The following is a 13,308-nucleotide window of genomic DNA, read 5'->3' on the forward strand; positions in this document are numbered from 1 at the left end:
ATATATTGGTCTACTGTATTTTCTGGCATACAAAACTATTTTTTAACCCAGGAAAATCATATAAGCCCAATAGTCTTATACGCCAGAAAATATGGTATATTTATGTGATATAATTTTTAATCAGTGACTATTCAAAAAAATCTTCAAAGTTGTTTTAATGGAGCCCAAATTAGCACATTATGCAAAGAATAAATTTTTTTAAAAAAATTTATGATTCAAATACTATTGCATTGAAGCCTAAGCTGGTGGAGACATGAGACAGGAGAGGGCCTGGAAAATTTAAGACTTGAGAGCCCATTCTATATATTAACGTGGCAGCAATTCATTTCAATTGTTTTAATCAAAGGGAAAATGGATGTACATGATTCCAAAAGTCTCCGTTTTTCTAACACTTCACTAGAAAGTAACAGAAAACTACTGCAGTTACCATAAAAGTGTTTATAGGTCAAAAGGAGCAGAACACAGAGAGGATTTAGGAAGGGAAAGGGATCAGGAACTGAAATCCACCAGGCCGGGTTGGCTGCTCCTGTGCTTCATTCATGTTTTTAAACATAGTTCCTCTGATTTCAAAGGCAAGTCAAAGATAGTTGCTCCACAGACTAAACCAGAGTGAAACAAGTTGGATCCGCTTAGTTTTCGTTCAACATTTCTAGAAAATAGAATTCAATGGGGGCCCAGATTTGGTGAGGAATTCCCCTTGTGCAAACAACTAGAGACAGAGCTCTCCCTGTGGAGTTGTCACTCATGGCTTACAAGCCTTCTGTTTGTTGTTTCCTACCATTATTTCAAGATCAATTCCTGGGAAAGAAAATCACTGTGTGCTACGCCAAAATTCCTAAAGACAAAGGTCTGCAAATGTTTGACACGTGACTTTACAATTTTATTAAGTGAATATCAGTAATACTTTTAAAACACTGAGAAAAAGGAAGATATGTAAGAATATCAATCAAACATAAAAACCCCATCAGTGTTGCAATGTATACAGATTACTGGTCATACTGCATTACAGGTGTACCTGTTAATAATGCAGATTTTTCTCAATAGATGGAGTTACACATATGTTGATATATATACAGTTTGATATGTATGCTATTTTGTTGTATTGACAGCAAGCTTCAAAACTTCGTATGTCAAATTTTCTGAAGGTGTTAACACCATAGATATTTTTACACTTCAAAATGTCAAATTTTGTGCCAGAAAAAGAACATTTGCGGGAAGTTTTAATTCATTACTTTATTTTGAAGAAAATTGCTGTTGAAAGTTATCGTATACTCCGGAAGCTTATGGTGAACATGCTCCATCTCAAGATACTTGTGAACGCTGGTTTAAATGCTTTAAAAGTGATGATTTCAATGTGAAAGACAAAGAACATCCAGGTCAACCAAAAAAGTTTAAAGACCAACGATCACCAGCATTAATGGATGAATGCATGTCAAACTCAAAAACAACTTGCAGAAAGATTAAATGTTGCTCAGCAAACAATTTCCAATCATTTACAAGCAATGGGAAAGATTTTAAAGGAAGAAAAATGGGTGCCACATCAAGTGAACTAAAGACAAATGGAAACCTGAAAAGTTATCAGTAAATTGTTGCTACAACTGCAGGAAAGAAAGTCTATGTTTTTAAACATAGTTCCTCTGATTTCAAAGGCAAGTCAAAGATAGTTGCTCCAGCCCAAGGTGGTTTTGATCAGTGGATAGAGCGTCGGCCTGCGGAATGAAAGGTCCCAGGTTTGATTCCGGGCAAGGGCATGTACCTTGGTTGCAGGCACATCCTCAAGTAGGAGGTATGCAGGAGGCAGCTGATCAATGTTTCTCTCCCTTCGATGTTTCTGTCTCTCTATCCCTCTCCCTTCCTCTCTGTAAAAAAGTCAATAAAAATATATATAGTTGCTCCACAGACTAAGCCAGGGTGATATAAGTTGGGTCCGCTTAGTTTTCGTTCAACATTTCTAGAAAATAGAATTCAATGGGGGCCCAGATTTGGTGAGGAATTCCCCTTGTGCAAACAACTACAGGCAGAGCTCTCCCTGTGGAGTTGTCACTCATGGCTTTACAAGCCTTCTGTTTGTTGTTACCTACCATTATTTCAACATCAATTCCTGGGAAAGAAAATCACTGTGTGCTACGCCAAAATTCCTAAAGACAAAGGTCTGCAAATGTTTGACACGTGACTTAACAATTTTATTAAGTGAATATCAGTAAAACTTTTAAAACACTGAGTAAAAGGAAGATATGTAAGAATATCAATCAAACATAAAAACCCCATCAGTGTTGCAATGTATACAGATTACTGGTCATACTGCATAACAGGTGTACCTGTTAATAATGCGGATTTTTTTCAATAGATGGAGTTACACATATGTTGATATATATGCGATTTGATATGTATGTTATTTTTTTGTATTGACAGCAAGCTTCAAAACTTCGTATGTCTAATTTTCTGAAGGGGTTAACATCATAGATATTTTTACACTTCAAAATGTCAAATTTTGTGCCAGAAAAAGAACATTTGCGGGAAGTTTTAATTCATTACTTTATTTTGAAGAAAATTGCTGCTGAAAGTTATCGTATACTCCGGAAGCTTATGGTGAACATGCTCCATCTCAAGATACTTGTGAACGCTGGTTTAAATGCTTTAAAAGTGATGATTTCAATGTGAAAGACAAAGAACATCCAGGTCAACCAAAAAAGTTAAAAGACCAACGATCACCAGCATTAATGGATGAATGCATGTCAAACTCAAAAACAACTTGCAGAATGATTAAATGTTGCTCAGAAAACAATTTCCAATCATTTACAAGCAATGGGAAAGATTTTAAAGGAAGAAAAATGGGTGCCACATCAAATGAACTAAAGACAAATGGAAACCTGAAAAGTTATCAGTAAATTGTTGCTACAACTGCAGGAAAGAAAGTCTTTTTTGCATCAAATTGTGACTGGTGATAAAAAGTAGTTTTATTTTGAGAATCCCAAATGCACAAAATCATGGGTTGATCCAGGTCAACCATCAACATAGACTGCAAAGCCACATCGCTTCAGAAAGAAGACAGTGCGTGTTCTGCGTTAGGTAGGATCAGGAAGGTGTGGTGAATTATGAGCTTCTAAAACCTGGTTTTTGAACCATGCTTTGACTGTGAAATGACCAGAATGGGACAGAAGACATGGCAAAGTAATTTTGCTTCATGATGACACACCATCACACACTTCAAAACCAGTCAAAGACACGTTAAAAGATCTTGCCTGGGAAGTATTAACCCACATGCTGTATTCACCGGACCTTGCTCCTTCAGATTACCCCTTGTTTCGATCAATGGCGCACGCACTTTCTGCCCAGCACTTCAAAACATATGAAGAAGTGGAAAATTGGGTTTCTGAATGGTTTGCCTTAAATAAGAAAAGTTCTATTGGGACGATATCCACAAATTACCTGAAAGATGGGGGAAATGTGTAGTGAGTGATGGACATTACTTTGAATAAAGCACTTTTGATGTTTCTCTTGAAATTATCCTGTTTTCTTTGATAACAAAATCCGCATTATTAACTGGTATATGATCCTAGTAAGCTTTCCATAGAAGAATAATATTCACATTTATATACAACAGCTCCCATTTATGGACTATGCCTTTCAATTCAACAGCACTTTTTTGAAAGCTATAGAATGTCTGCTTCCGATGGGTCATCAACTGACTCAAGGAATTGCTTAGAAGAGTAAAAGTGTTCCAATAATGGCATTGGAGAGTGCTGGCTAGTTCTCAAAGAGATGAGTGCCTCTCATCTGCCCTGTTACAGGGTCTCCTCGTGTGTAGTTGTCCCCTTTGCTTTAAAAGCCCTTCAGCTTTTATTAGCCAGTTTTATTATTGGGAATATGCACTTTACTACCTACCAGGAACAGGGGAAAGAAGCCCAAACTCATAGAATCTACACTAATAATACAGGAATATGCAAATTATCAGGGACGCCATCACAGTAACAGTAACAATCAAACAGCAGATTGTGTGGGGCAACAAGGCCAGCAGGGGGTTTAGTGAGAGATGACCAAATGACTGAACAGCAGGTTGTGTGGGGCGACCAGGTGGCAGGGGGGGCAGTTGGGGACGACCAGGCTGGCTGGAGGGGGTGCAGTGAGGGGAAACCAGGCCTGCAGGGGGGGCAGTAAGGGGCAACCAGGGAGGCAGAGGAGGGGACAGTGAGGGCTGACCAGGCCAGTGGGGGGAGGGGGCAGTTGGGGCCTACCAGGCCAGCAGGAGGGGCAGTGAGGCGTGACCTGGTTGGCAGGGAGGGCAGTAAAGGGCGATCAAGTAGGAAGGCAGGTAAGCAGTTAGGAGCCAGCAGTCCTGGTTTGTGAGAGGGATGTCCTACTGCGGGTTTAGGCCCGATCCCCTGGATCGGGTCTAAACCAGCAATTGGACACCCCCCGTGGCCCCTTTCGTCATTATGTTGTTTCCATGGAACTTCTGCGGGGCTGGTTTAACCCTTTGCACTCGCTTGCTTTTTTCTCGATTCCTTTATTCTACTCGGGATTTAATTTTTTAAATACCCCAGATTTTACAGAGTGCGGCAGTAGAATAAAAAACTGGAGTTTCTTTTCATACAAACTTATTTATTTGGATTTTTTTATATTTCTAATTATTGATACATTCAAAGGGTATAAAAAGAGTTGCTACCGATGCTAACCATGTCTAGTCACACTCGACATCCAAGTGCAAAAGGTTAAAACCTGTGAAGCCATTCCACAATGATCCTCTTACTGTAAAAAGGACATCTTAGCTGCTGATCCCTGGTTCTGCTACGGCCTTTATTCATACAAACTTACTACAGTTTCTTTCTTTTCCAATAATTAGAATCCACATTTTGTTTTTATCAGAAATGAATTTCCTAGAAAAGCAAATTGTGTACCTTTGTCTTTTCTTTTTTTTTTATCCAAATTTTAGGGTTAATTTCATTTTATATTGGTGATTATTTAGTTGTTCATGTAAAGTAAAAGTTAATGCCTCTATGTAGAATTAGTTTATTCCCTAGCCCTGGCCAGTGTTACTGAATGGTTAGAATGTGGCCCCACACAACTAAGAGTCACAAATTCGATTCTTGGTCAAGGGCACATACCTGGGTTTCAGATTCAATCATGGCCCAAGTTGGGGTACATGCAGGAGGAAACCAATGGATGTATCTCTTTCACATTGATGTTTCTCTCTCTCTCTCTCTCTCTCTCTCTCTCTCTCTCTCTCTCGCTCTCTCTCTCTCTCTCTCTCTCTTTCTCTCTCTCTCTCTCCCCCTCCCTCCCTCCTTCCCGCCCCTCCCTTCCACTTTCTCTAAACATCAGTGGGGAAAATGTCTTCTCATGAGGATTAACTAAAAACAAAAAACAAAAAAAAAAATAAAGGAATTTATTTTAGTCCCTAGGACAAAAACATTTATATTTTTCTTTGATATTATTTTCCTTCATAGCTAGGTTTAATTCAAATCACATTTCTTTTATGTATCTTTTTGTCTGTCAATGAGATTGTCTTTTATTTTATTTTCTTTCTTTTTTTTTCTTAATCCTTTCACTTTTACTCACTGTTCTTTTAAAAATCAGTTATAATCCCCACAAGAATCAGGTGAGCAATAATACACAGTGTAACTCCTGCTTACTTTAAACTTCTAGTGAACTCAAAGGCAAAGCATACCCAGGTAACCTAGAAAGAATGCTGATAAAAAGAATATTCCCCTATCCTACAAAAAGAGAGGCATTTATTTCTTCCCTGCAGACTTGTTTATTCTTTACTTAACACAAGTATCGTAGGCTTTTAAAGGAATATTGCTTAAAAAGGGACAGTACACTCTTGTTACTCTATATATGTTTAAGCCTAATATGCAGAGTCCCCTTGAGAGTTCGACACACTGGAAGTCCAACCGCTCACTATGACGTGTGCTGATCACCAGTGGGCAGTGTAGCACAAAGGAAGGCCCTACCCAGCAGCCAGCATCCAGCAGCCAGGGAATGGAGGCCCCAGAAGGCAGCTGGCACCTGCTAGGGACCCCACCAGTGCACGAATTTCATGCACTGGGCCCCTAGCTATAAAATAAACAAATATGAAACAGAAGATACATAGGAAGTTCATTGTGTTTTCCAAATGATAAGTGAAAGCTTGCAAACTGACCGCAGTGCTGAACTTAAAACCTGCTATAATCAGTTAACAAGAAGTGTATCTGGGTCTGAGTTCTCTTATCAGTTCCTGTATCCATAACCCTTGACCTGAATAGTCTAGACTTCTGCTCCACAGGGAAATTCATCTGGCCTATGCTTCATTACCTCAGGAGCATTCTAGATATGTACTAATAAATCTCACAAATTAATCAGGAATGGGTAGAGGATGGTTTACGGAGGGGGGCGTGGAACATCAGTAATACTCTGAACAATAAAGATTATTTTTTTAATATCTAAAAAAAAATGTTTTTTTAAAAAAAGTTCTGTCCTAGCGGTTTGGCTCATTGGATAGAGCGTCTGTCTGCAGGCTGAAGAGTCCCGGTGGGATTCTGGTCAAGGACACATGCCCAGGTTGCAGGCTAGATACCCAGTAGGGGGCATGCAGGAGGAAGCCAATCAATGATTCCCTCTCATCATTGATGTTTCTCTCCCTCTCCCTTCCTCTCTGAAATCAATTTAAAAAAAAATGTCTAACAAGTTTTGTTTAATGGGATTTGTTTTCAATACTATTCCTGGCACCTTGAGCTGTGCCTAATGCATAGTGGGGCGAGGGGGTGGTGGTGGTGGGTGTGAATTATACTTGATGAATGAATGAAAGCATTTGTCACACTCTGAGCAGGATGCCTTGAAGTCCTGGGCCACACCTCAATTCCCAGCAGAGCCTCCTATCCCAGGGTCCCTCTGCATCTGGACAATTAAAGATGTCTGTCAAGGTCCCCTCCTCCCCTTCTTTTTCTCTCAGTGCTGAGTGGGGAAGGGAGGAGGGGCTGGTCTCCTCTCTTCATTCCAGGCTGCTTTGCCTTTCTGACTCTCTCCCACCCCCAGCAGCCTTCTCCTTTCCTCTTCTCCCCTCCCCTGACAGCCTCCCTCTTGGAGGTTCCAGGTTCTTTGTGGCAACCCCCCTGGAGGTGCCTTTCTCCTCCTCTCCCTGCACTGGGGTATCCCACAGAAAGGCAGGTCTCTATGGCCCTACCCAGCAGGGCACACTGACCCCTCTCTGTGGGGCTGAGGCTGTCCTTATCCTGAGATTCCTCTCATGACCTCACCTTCTGTGGGTGAATCAGAGCCTGTATCACTTTCTCTTTTGCTTTAGCTGCTCAACTGGCTCAAGGCCCCGCCCTGCACAGGCTGGCCTTCCCCAGCCTGGGGCCTCCCCTAGTGGCAGGTGTGTTTTCACTTTACCTACATCAGCTGGGATTGCCCCACTGTCCAGGCTAAAAGCTGCACCATGGAGCCCAGTGCGGCATTGCATCACAGCAGAGCTGCAAGTTCAGACATACACACAGAGCAGCAGGCTGAGACCCAGAAGAGGAGGCTGAGACCAGAGACACCAAACAAGGCTGGGTGAGACCAGGTGACAGCCTCTGCGTGGACACTTGGATCCCCATCTGCTGACAGAGACCAGACACCAGACACCAGAGACCAGGATGAAGCTGGGCTGGGCTGTGTGGTGCACGCTGGTGCTGGTGCTGACGACCACGGTGCTGACCAGGACAGGAGCAGTTCCTGCCCCTACGCCCCCCAGGACCCACCTGGGTGCCAGGGGCTGCCACATGGGCCAGTTCAAGTCTCTGTCCCCACAAGAGATGAAGGCCTTCAAGAGGGCCAAGGACGCCCTGGAAGAGTCGCTCCTGCTCAAGAACTGGAGCTGCAGCTCCCGCCCACTCCCCAGGACCCGGGACCTGAGGCAGCTGCAGGTGTGGGAGCGCCCCGTGGCCTTGGAGGCTGAGCTGGCCCTGACACTGAAGGTCCTGGGGGCCTTGAACAACTCGACCCTGGGGGACATCCTGGACCAGCCCCTTCACACGCTGCACCACATCCACTCCCAGCTTCAGGCCTGTGTCCCAGCTCAGGCCACAGCAGGCCCCAGGCCCCGGGGCCACCTCCGCCAGTGGCTGCATCGCCTCCGGGAGGCCGGGAAGAAGGAATCCCAGGACTGCCTTGAAGCCTCTGTCACATTCAACCTCTTCCGCCTCCTCACCCGTGACCTGAAATGTGTCGCTGCTGGAGACCTGTGTGCCTGACCCTGAGATCCGCCGCCTGTCCCAGCATTTTGGATTTTATTTATGCATCCCCCCTTTTTTAATTTATTGACACCCAACCACTATTTATATATTTATATGTGTGAATTGTCAAACTCAGACCTGACAAAATATTTATTTTTCTACTTTTGTAAAAATTTTGCAAATAAATAATGAATACAAAAGAATTTATCAACTTGTCTCAACATTAATTAAGAAAAGTAAATTGGAAATCCAATATATTCTTGTGATATATGTATATGTACACTAAGTATGTATATGTATATATGTATATATGTATATATGTATATACTAGAGGCCCAGTGCATGATTCCGTGCATGGCTGTGGTCACTTGGGGTGGCATGTGGGGATTGTGCCCCAGACTCGCAGCTCCACAGCCCTGCCTGGCGCCCTGCCATGGCTTCGTGCTCCCTCTCACCTGTTCCATCCTGCCTGTGGGGACATCTATCAGGGCCAGGTCCCCCACCCGGATCTCTCAGCACCTGGGAACGGAGCGGAGGTCCCACCCCTTCCATCGCTGATCACCATCTGTGGGGCGATAGGCGGGGCAATCAGGCCCCCACTCGCAACCACCTTGGCCTGGTGCCACCCACTCTACTGTTCCACCATCCCGCTGCTTTCCTGCTCTCATCTGGTCCCATTGGGTCCAGCAGTGCCACCTCTGCTGCTAGCACCCTGTTGCCTATGCCCATCATGTTTTGCGCCGCCCCCTTGTGGTCAGTACACATCATCGCAAGCAGTCGAACTCCAGGTCGAATGACCACTCAAGGAGACAATTTGCATATTAGGCTTTTATTATATAGGATATGTACATATGTATATCTATCTAATAAAGGGGTAATATGCTAATTAGATCTGGAGACCTTCCAGATGTCCTTCCAGACAATGCCATGGTGGCGGGGCTGAGGCAGAGGTGGTTAGGGGCGATCAGGACAGGAGGGGAAGGCAGTTGGGGATGATCAGGCTGGTAGAGGGGTCAGTTGTGGATGAGCAAGCTGGTGGAGGGCAGTTGGAGGCGAGCAGGGCTGCAGGGGGGGAGAGATGGGGGCTATCAAGCCAATGAGGGGTTGCAGGTGGGGGCAAGAAGGCCAGCAGGGTGGTTAGTTGGGGGAGAGCAGGCCAGCAGGCAGAGTGGTTAGGGGCAATCAGGCAGGCAGGCAGGTGAGCGGATAGGAGCCAGCAGTCTCAAAATGGGAGATGGATGTCCGACTGCCCCTGTGGGATTCCAGATGGGAAAGGGTGCAAGCCGGGCTGAGGGACACCCACCCCATGCATGTATATATGTATGTATGTATATACGTATATGTTTATATGTGTATATACATATATATGAGTAGATAATGGATAAATGGTAAAGATAGATATTTTTAAACCAGATAGCATATATCTGAATTTGAGGTTTACCACAAACCTCAGAAGTATTTTATGGCAATTCAGTGAGATAATTCATGTAAACTATTTAGCAGAATGCTAGGCACAGACATATACACCTCAGATGTCAACTAGACTTTCTCTGGTACCAGATGGCTACATAAAGTGTTCTTGGTTTAGAAAAGTATATGATTTTTTTTAAAAACCCAGAACCTTGCACTAGTTGGTTTGGCTCAGAAGATAGAGCATCAGCCTGTGAATTGAAGGGCCCTGGGTTAGATTCAAGTCAAAGGGCACATGCCTGGGTTGCAAGCTCAACCCCCGTAGGGAGCATGCAGGAGGCAGCCATCAATGATTCTCTCTCCTCATTGGTGTTTCTATCTCTCTCTTCCTCTTTTTTCCTCTCTGAAATCAATAAAAATATATATTTTTTTAAAAAAAGAAAAAACCCAGAACCTTGAGGGCTCTGAACTTTGAGAGGGGGCAGGCCTGGCTGAGGGACCCCCTCTCCAGTACATGAATTTTCATGCATCAAGCCTCTAGTGTTATACATAAAAACCATATCCTTAGCATCATTAAAGGTGTTTGCTTTTGGAATTAAAATTATAGGTGGTTTTAACTTATTTCTTCATATTTATCTTTATTTTACAGTTGTTCTTCAATGAATATATATTGCCTTTATTATGAGAATAAATAAATTTTAAAAGAAAGAGAGGTGATACATAATAAATTTAAGACAATATTCTTTCAAAGTACAAACTTTTTTAAATGGCCATTTAGTTATATGCTTCAATTAATTGGAAGTTATTACTTACATGGAATAATCTATGAAATAACCCAATTATTGTAATCAAATGAGGACTAGAGTGTTCCACTCGCCATTAAGGTGAAACATTCTATTTAATATGTGTATATCTTGCCTTATATTCTCATATTTTATATAAAGAAAAGCTACCGTACTTTCCGGCGTATATGACGACTGGGCGTATAAGATTTTCCTGGGTTAAAATGTCGTTTTCTACGCCGGAAAATATGGTATATTGGACTATATTGATGGGATTAGATATAATGGATTAGATATATTGGTCTACTGTATTTTCTGGCATATAAAACGATTTTTTAACCCAGGAAAATCTTATACGCCCCGTAGTCTTATACGCCAGAAAATATGATATATTTATGTGATATAATTTTTAATCAGTGACTATTCAAAAAAATCTTCAAAGTTGTTTTAATGGAGCCCAAATTAGCACATTATGCAAAGAATAAATTTTAAAAAAAAATTTTATGATTCAAATACTATTGCATTGAAGCCTAAGCTGGTGGAGACATGAGACAGGGGAGGGCCTGGAAAATTTAAGACTTGAGAGCCCATTCTATATATGAAAGTGGCAGCAATTCATTTCAATTGTTTTAATCAAAGGGAAAATGGATGTACATGATTCCAAAAGTCTCCGTTTTTCTAACACCTCACTAGAAAGTAACAGAAAACTACTGCAGTTACCATAAAAGTGTTTATAGGTCCAAAGGAGCAGAACACAGAGAGGATTTAGGAAGGGAAAGGGAATCAGGAACTGAAATCCACCAGGCCGGGTTGGCTGCTCCTGTGCTTCATTCATGTTTTTAAACATAGTTCCTCTGATTTCAAAGGCAAGTCAAAGATAGTTGCTCCACAGACTAAACCAGAGTGAAACAAGTTGGGTCCGCTTAGTTTTCGTTCAACATTTCTAGAAAATAGAATTCAATGGGGGCCCAGATTTGGTGAGGAATTCCCCTTGTGCAAACAACTAGAGACAGAGCTCTCCCTGTGGAGTTGTCACTCATGGCTTACAAGCCTTCTGTTTGTTGTTTCCTACCATTATTTCAAGATCAATTCCTGGGAAAGAAAATCACTGTGTGCTACGCCAAAATTCCTAAAGACAAAGGTCTGCAAATGTTTGACACGTGACTTTACAGTTTTATTAAGTGAATATCAGTAATACTTTTAAAACACTGAGAAAAAGGAAGATATGTAAGAATATCCATCAAAGATAAAAACCCCATCAGTGTTGCGATGTATAGATTACTGGTCATACTGCATTACAGGTGTACCTGTTAATAATGCAGTTTTTTTTTTCAATAGATGGAGTTACACATATGCTGATATATATACAGTTTGATATGTATGCTATTTTGTTGTATTGACAGCAAGCTTCCAAAACTTCGTATGTCTAATTTTCTGAAGGTGTTAATATCATAGATATTTTTACACTTCAAAATGTCAAATTTTGTGCCAGAAAAAGAACATTTGCGGGAAGTTTTAATTCATTACTTTATTTTGAAGAAAATTGCTGTTGAAAGTTATCGTATACTCCGGAAGCTTATGGTGAACATGCTCCATCTCAAGATACATGTGAACGCTGGTTTAAATGCTTTAAAAGTGATGATTTCAATGTGAAAGACAAAGAACATCCAGGTCAACCAAAAAAGTTAAAAGACCAACGATCACCAGCATTAATGGATGAATGCATGTCAAACTCAAAAACAACTTGCAGAAAGATTAAATGTTGCTCAGCAAACAATTTCCAATCATTTACAAACAATGGGAAAGATTTTAAAGGAAGGAAAATGGGTGCCACATCAAGTGAACTAAAGACAAATGGAAACCTGAGAAGTTATCAGTAAAATTCTGCTTCAACTGCAGGAAAGAAAGTCTTTTTTGCATCGAATTGTGACTGGTGATGAAAAGTGGTTTTATTTTGAGAATCCCAAATGCACAAAATCATGGATTGATCCAAGTCAACCATCAACATAGACTGCAAGCCCAAATCGCTTAAGGAAGAAGACAGTGCGTGCTCTGCATTTGGTAGGATCAGGAAGGTGTGTTGAATTATGAAACCAGGTTTTTGAACCACGCTTTCATTGTGAAACAACCAGAATGGGACAGAAGACATGGCAAAGTAATTTTGTTTCATGATGAAACACCATCACACACTTCAAAACCAGTCAAAGACACGTTAAAAGATCTTGCCTGGGAAGTATGAACCCACCTGCTGTATTCACCAGACCTTGCTCCTTCAGATTACCCCTTGTTTCGATCGATGGCGCAGGCACTTTCTGCCCAGCACTTCAAAACATATGAAGAAGTGGAAAATTGGGTTTCTGAATGGTTTGCCTTAAACAAGGAAAGTTCTATTGGGACGATATCCACAAATTACCTGAAAGATGAGGGAAATGTGTAGTTAGTGATGGACAGTACTTTGAATAAAGCACTTTTGATGTTTCTCTTGAAATTATCCTGTTTTCTTTGATAACAAAATCCGCATTATTAACTGGTATATGATCCTAGTAAGCTTTCCATAGAAGAATAATATTCACATTTATATACATCAGCTCCCATTTATGGATTATGCCTTTCAATTCAACAGCACTTTTTTAAAAGCTATAGAATGTCTGCTTCCGATGGGTCATCAACTGACTCAAGGAATTGCTTAGAAGAGTAAAAGTGTTCCAATAATGGCACTGGAGAGAGCCGGCTAGTTCTCAAAGAGATGAGTGCTCTCATCTGCCCTGTTACAGGGTCTCCTCGTGTGTAGTTGTCCCCTTTGCTTTAAAAGCCCTTCAGCTTTTATTAGCCACAGTTTTATTATTGGGAATATGCACTTTACTACCTACCAGGAACAGGGGAAAGAAGCCCAAACTCATAGAATCTACACTAATAATACA

The 13,308-nt window shown here is 41.6% G+C and overlaps 2 protein-coding genes across 2 annotated transcripts in view; both read left to right on the plus strand.

Moving 5' to 3' along the window:
* GRIA4 (glutamate ionotropic receptor AMPA type subunit 4) overlaps positions 1 to 13,308 on the plus strand; it is a 291,800-nt gene that overhangs the window by 37,199 nt on the left and 241,293 nt on the right. The window lies entirely within an intron of this gene.
* LOC129151207 (interferon lambda-3-like) lies at positions 7,617 to 8,213 on the plus strand. Its single transcript, XM_054725264.1, has one exon. The coding sequence runs from the start codon at positions 7,617 to 7,619 to the stop codon at positions 8,211 to 8,213; it is 597 nt and encodes a 198-aa protein (XP_054581239.1).

Source organism: Eptesicus fuscus, chromosome 13 (genome assembly GCF_027574615.1).
Source record: "Eptesicus fuscus isolate TK198812 chromosome 13, DD_ASM_mEF_20220401, whole genome shotgun sequence".
NCBI lineage: Eukaryota > Metazoa > Chordata > Mammalia > Chiroptera > Vespertilionidae > Eptesicus > Eptesicus fuscus.

Bases quoted from the DNA above. Each gene is read 5' to 3' on its own strand.
- LOC129151207 (XM_054725264.1), top strand. From the start codon at position 7,617: ATGAAGCTGGGCTGGGCTGTGTGGTGCACGCTGGTGCTGGTGCTGACG.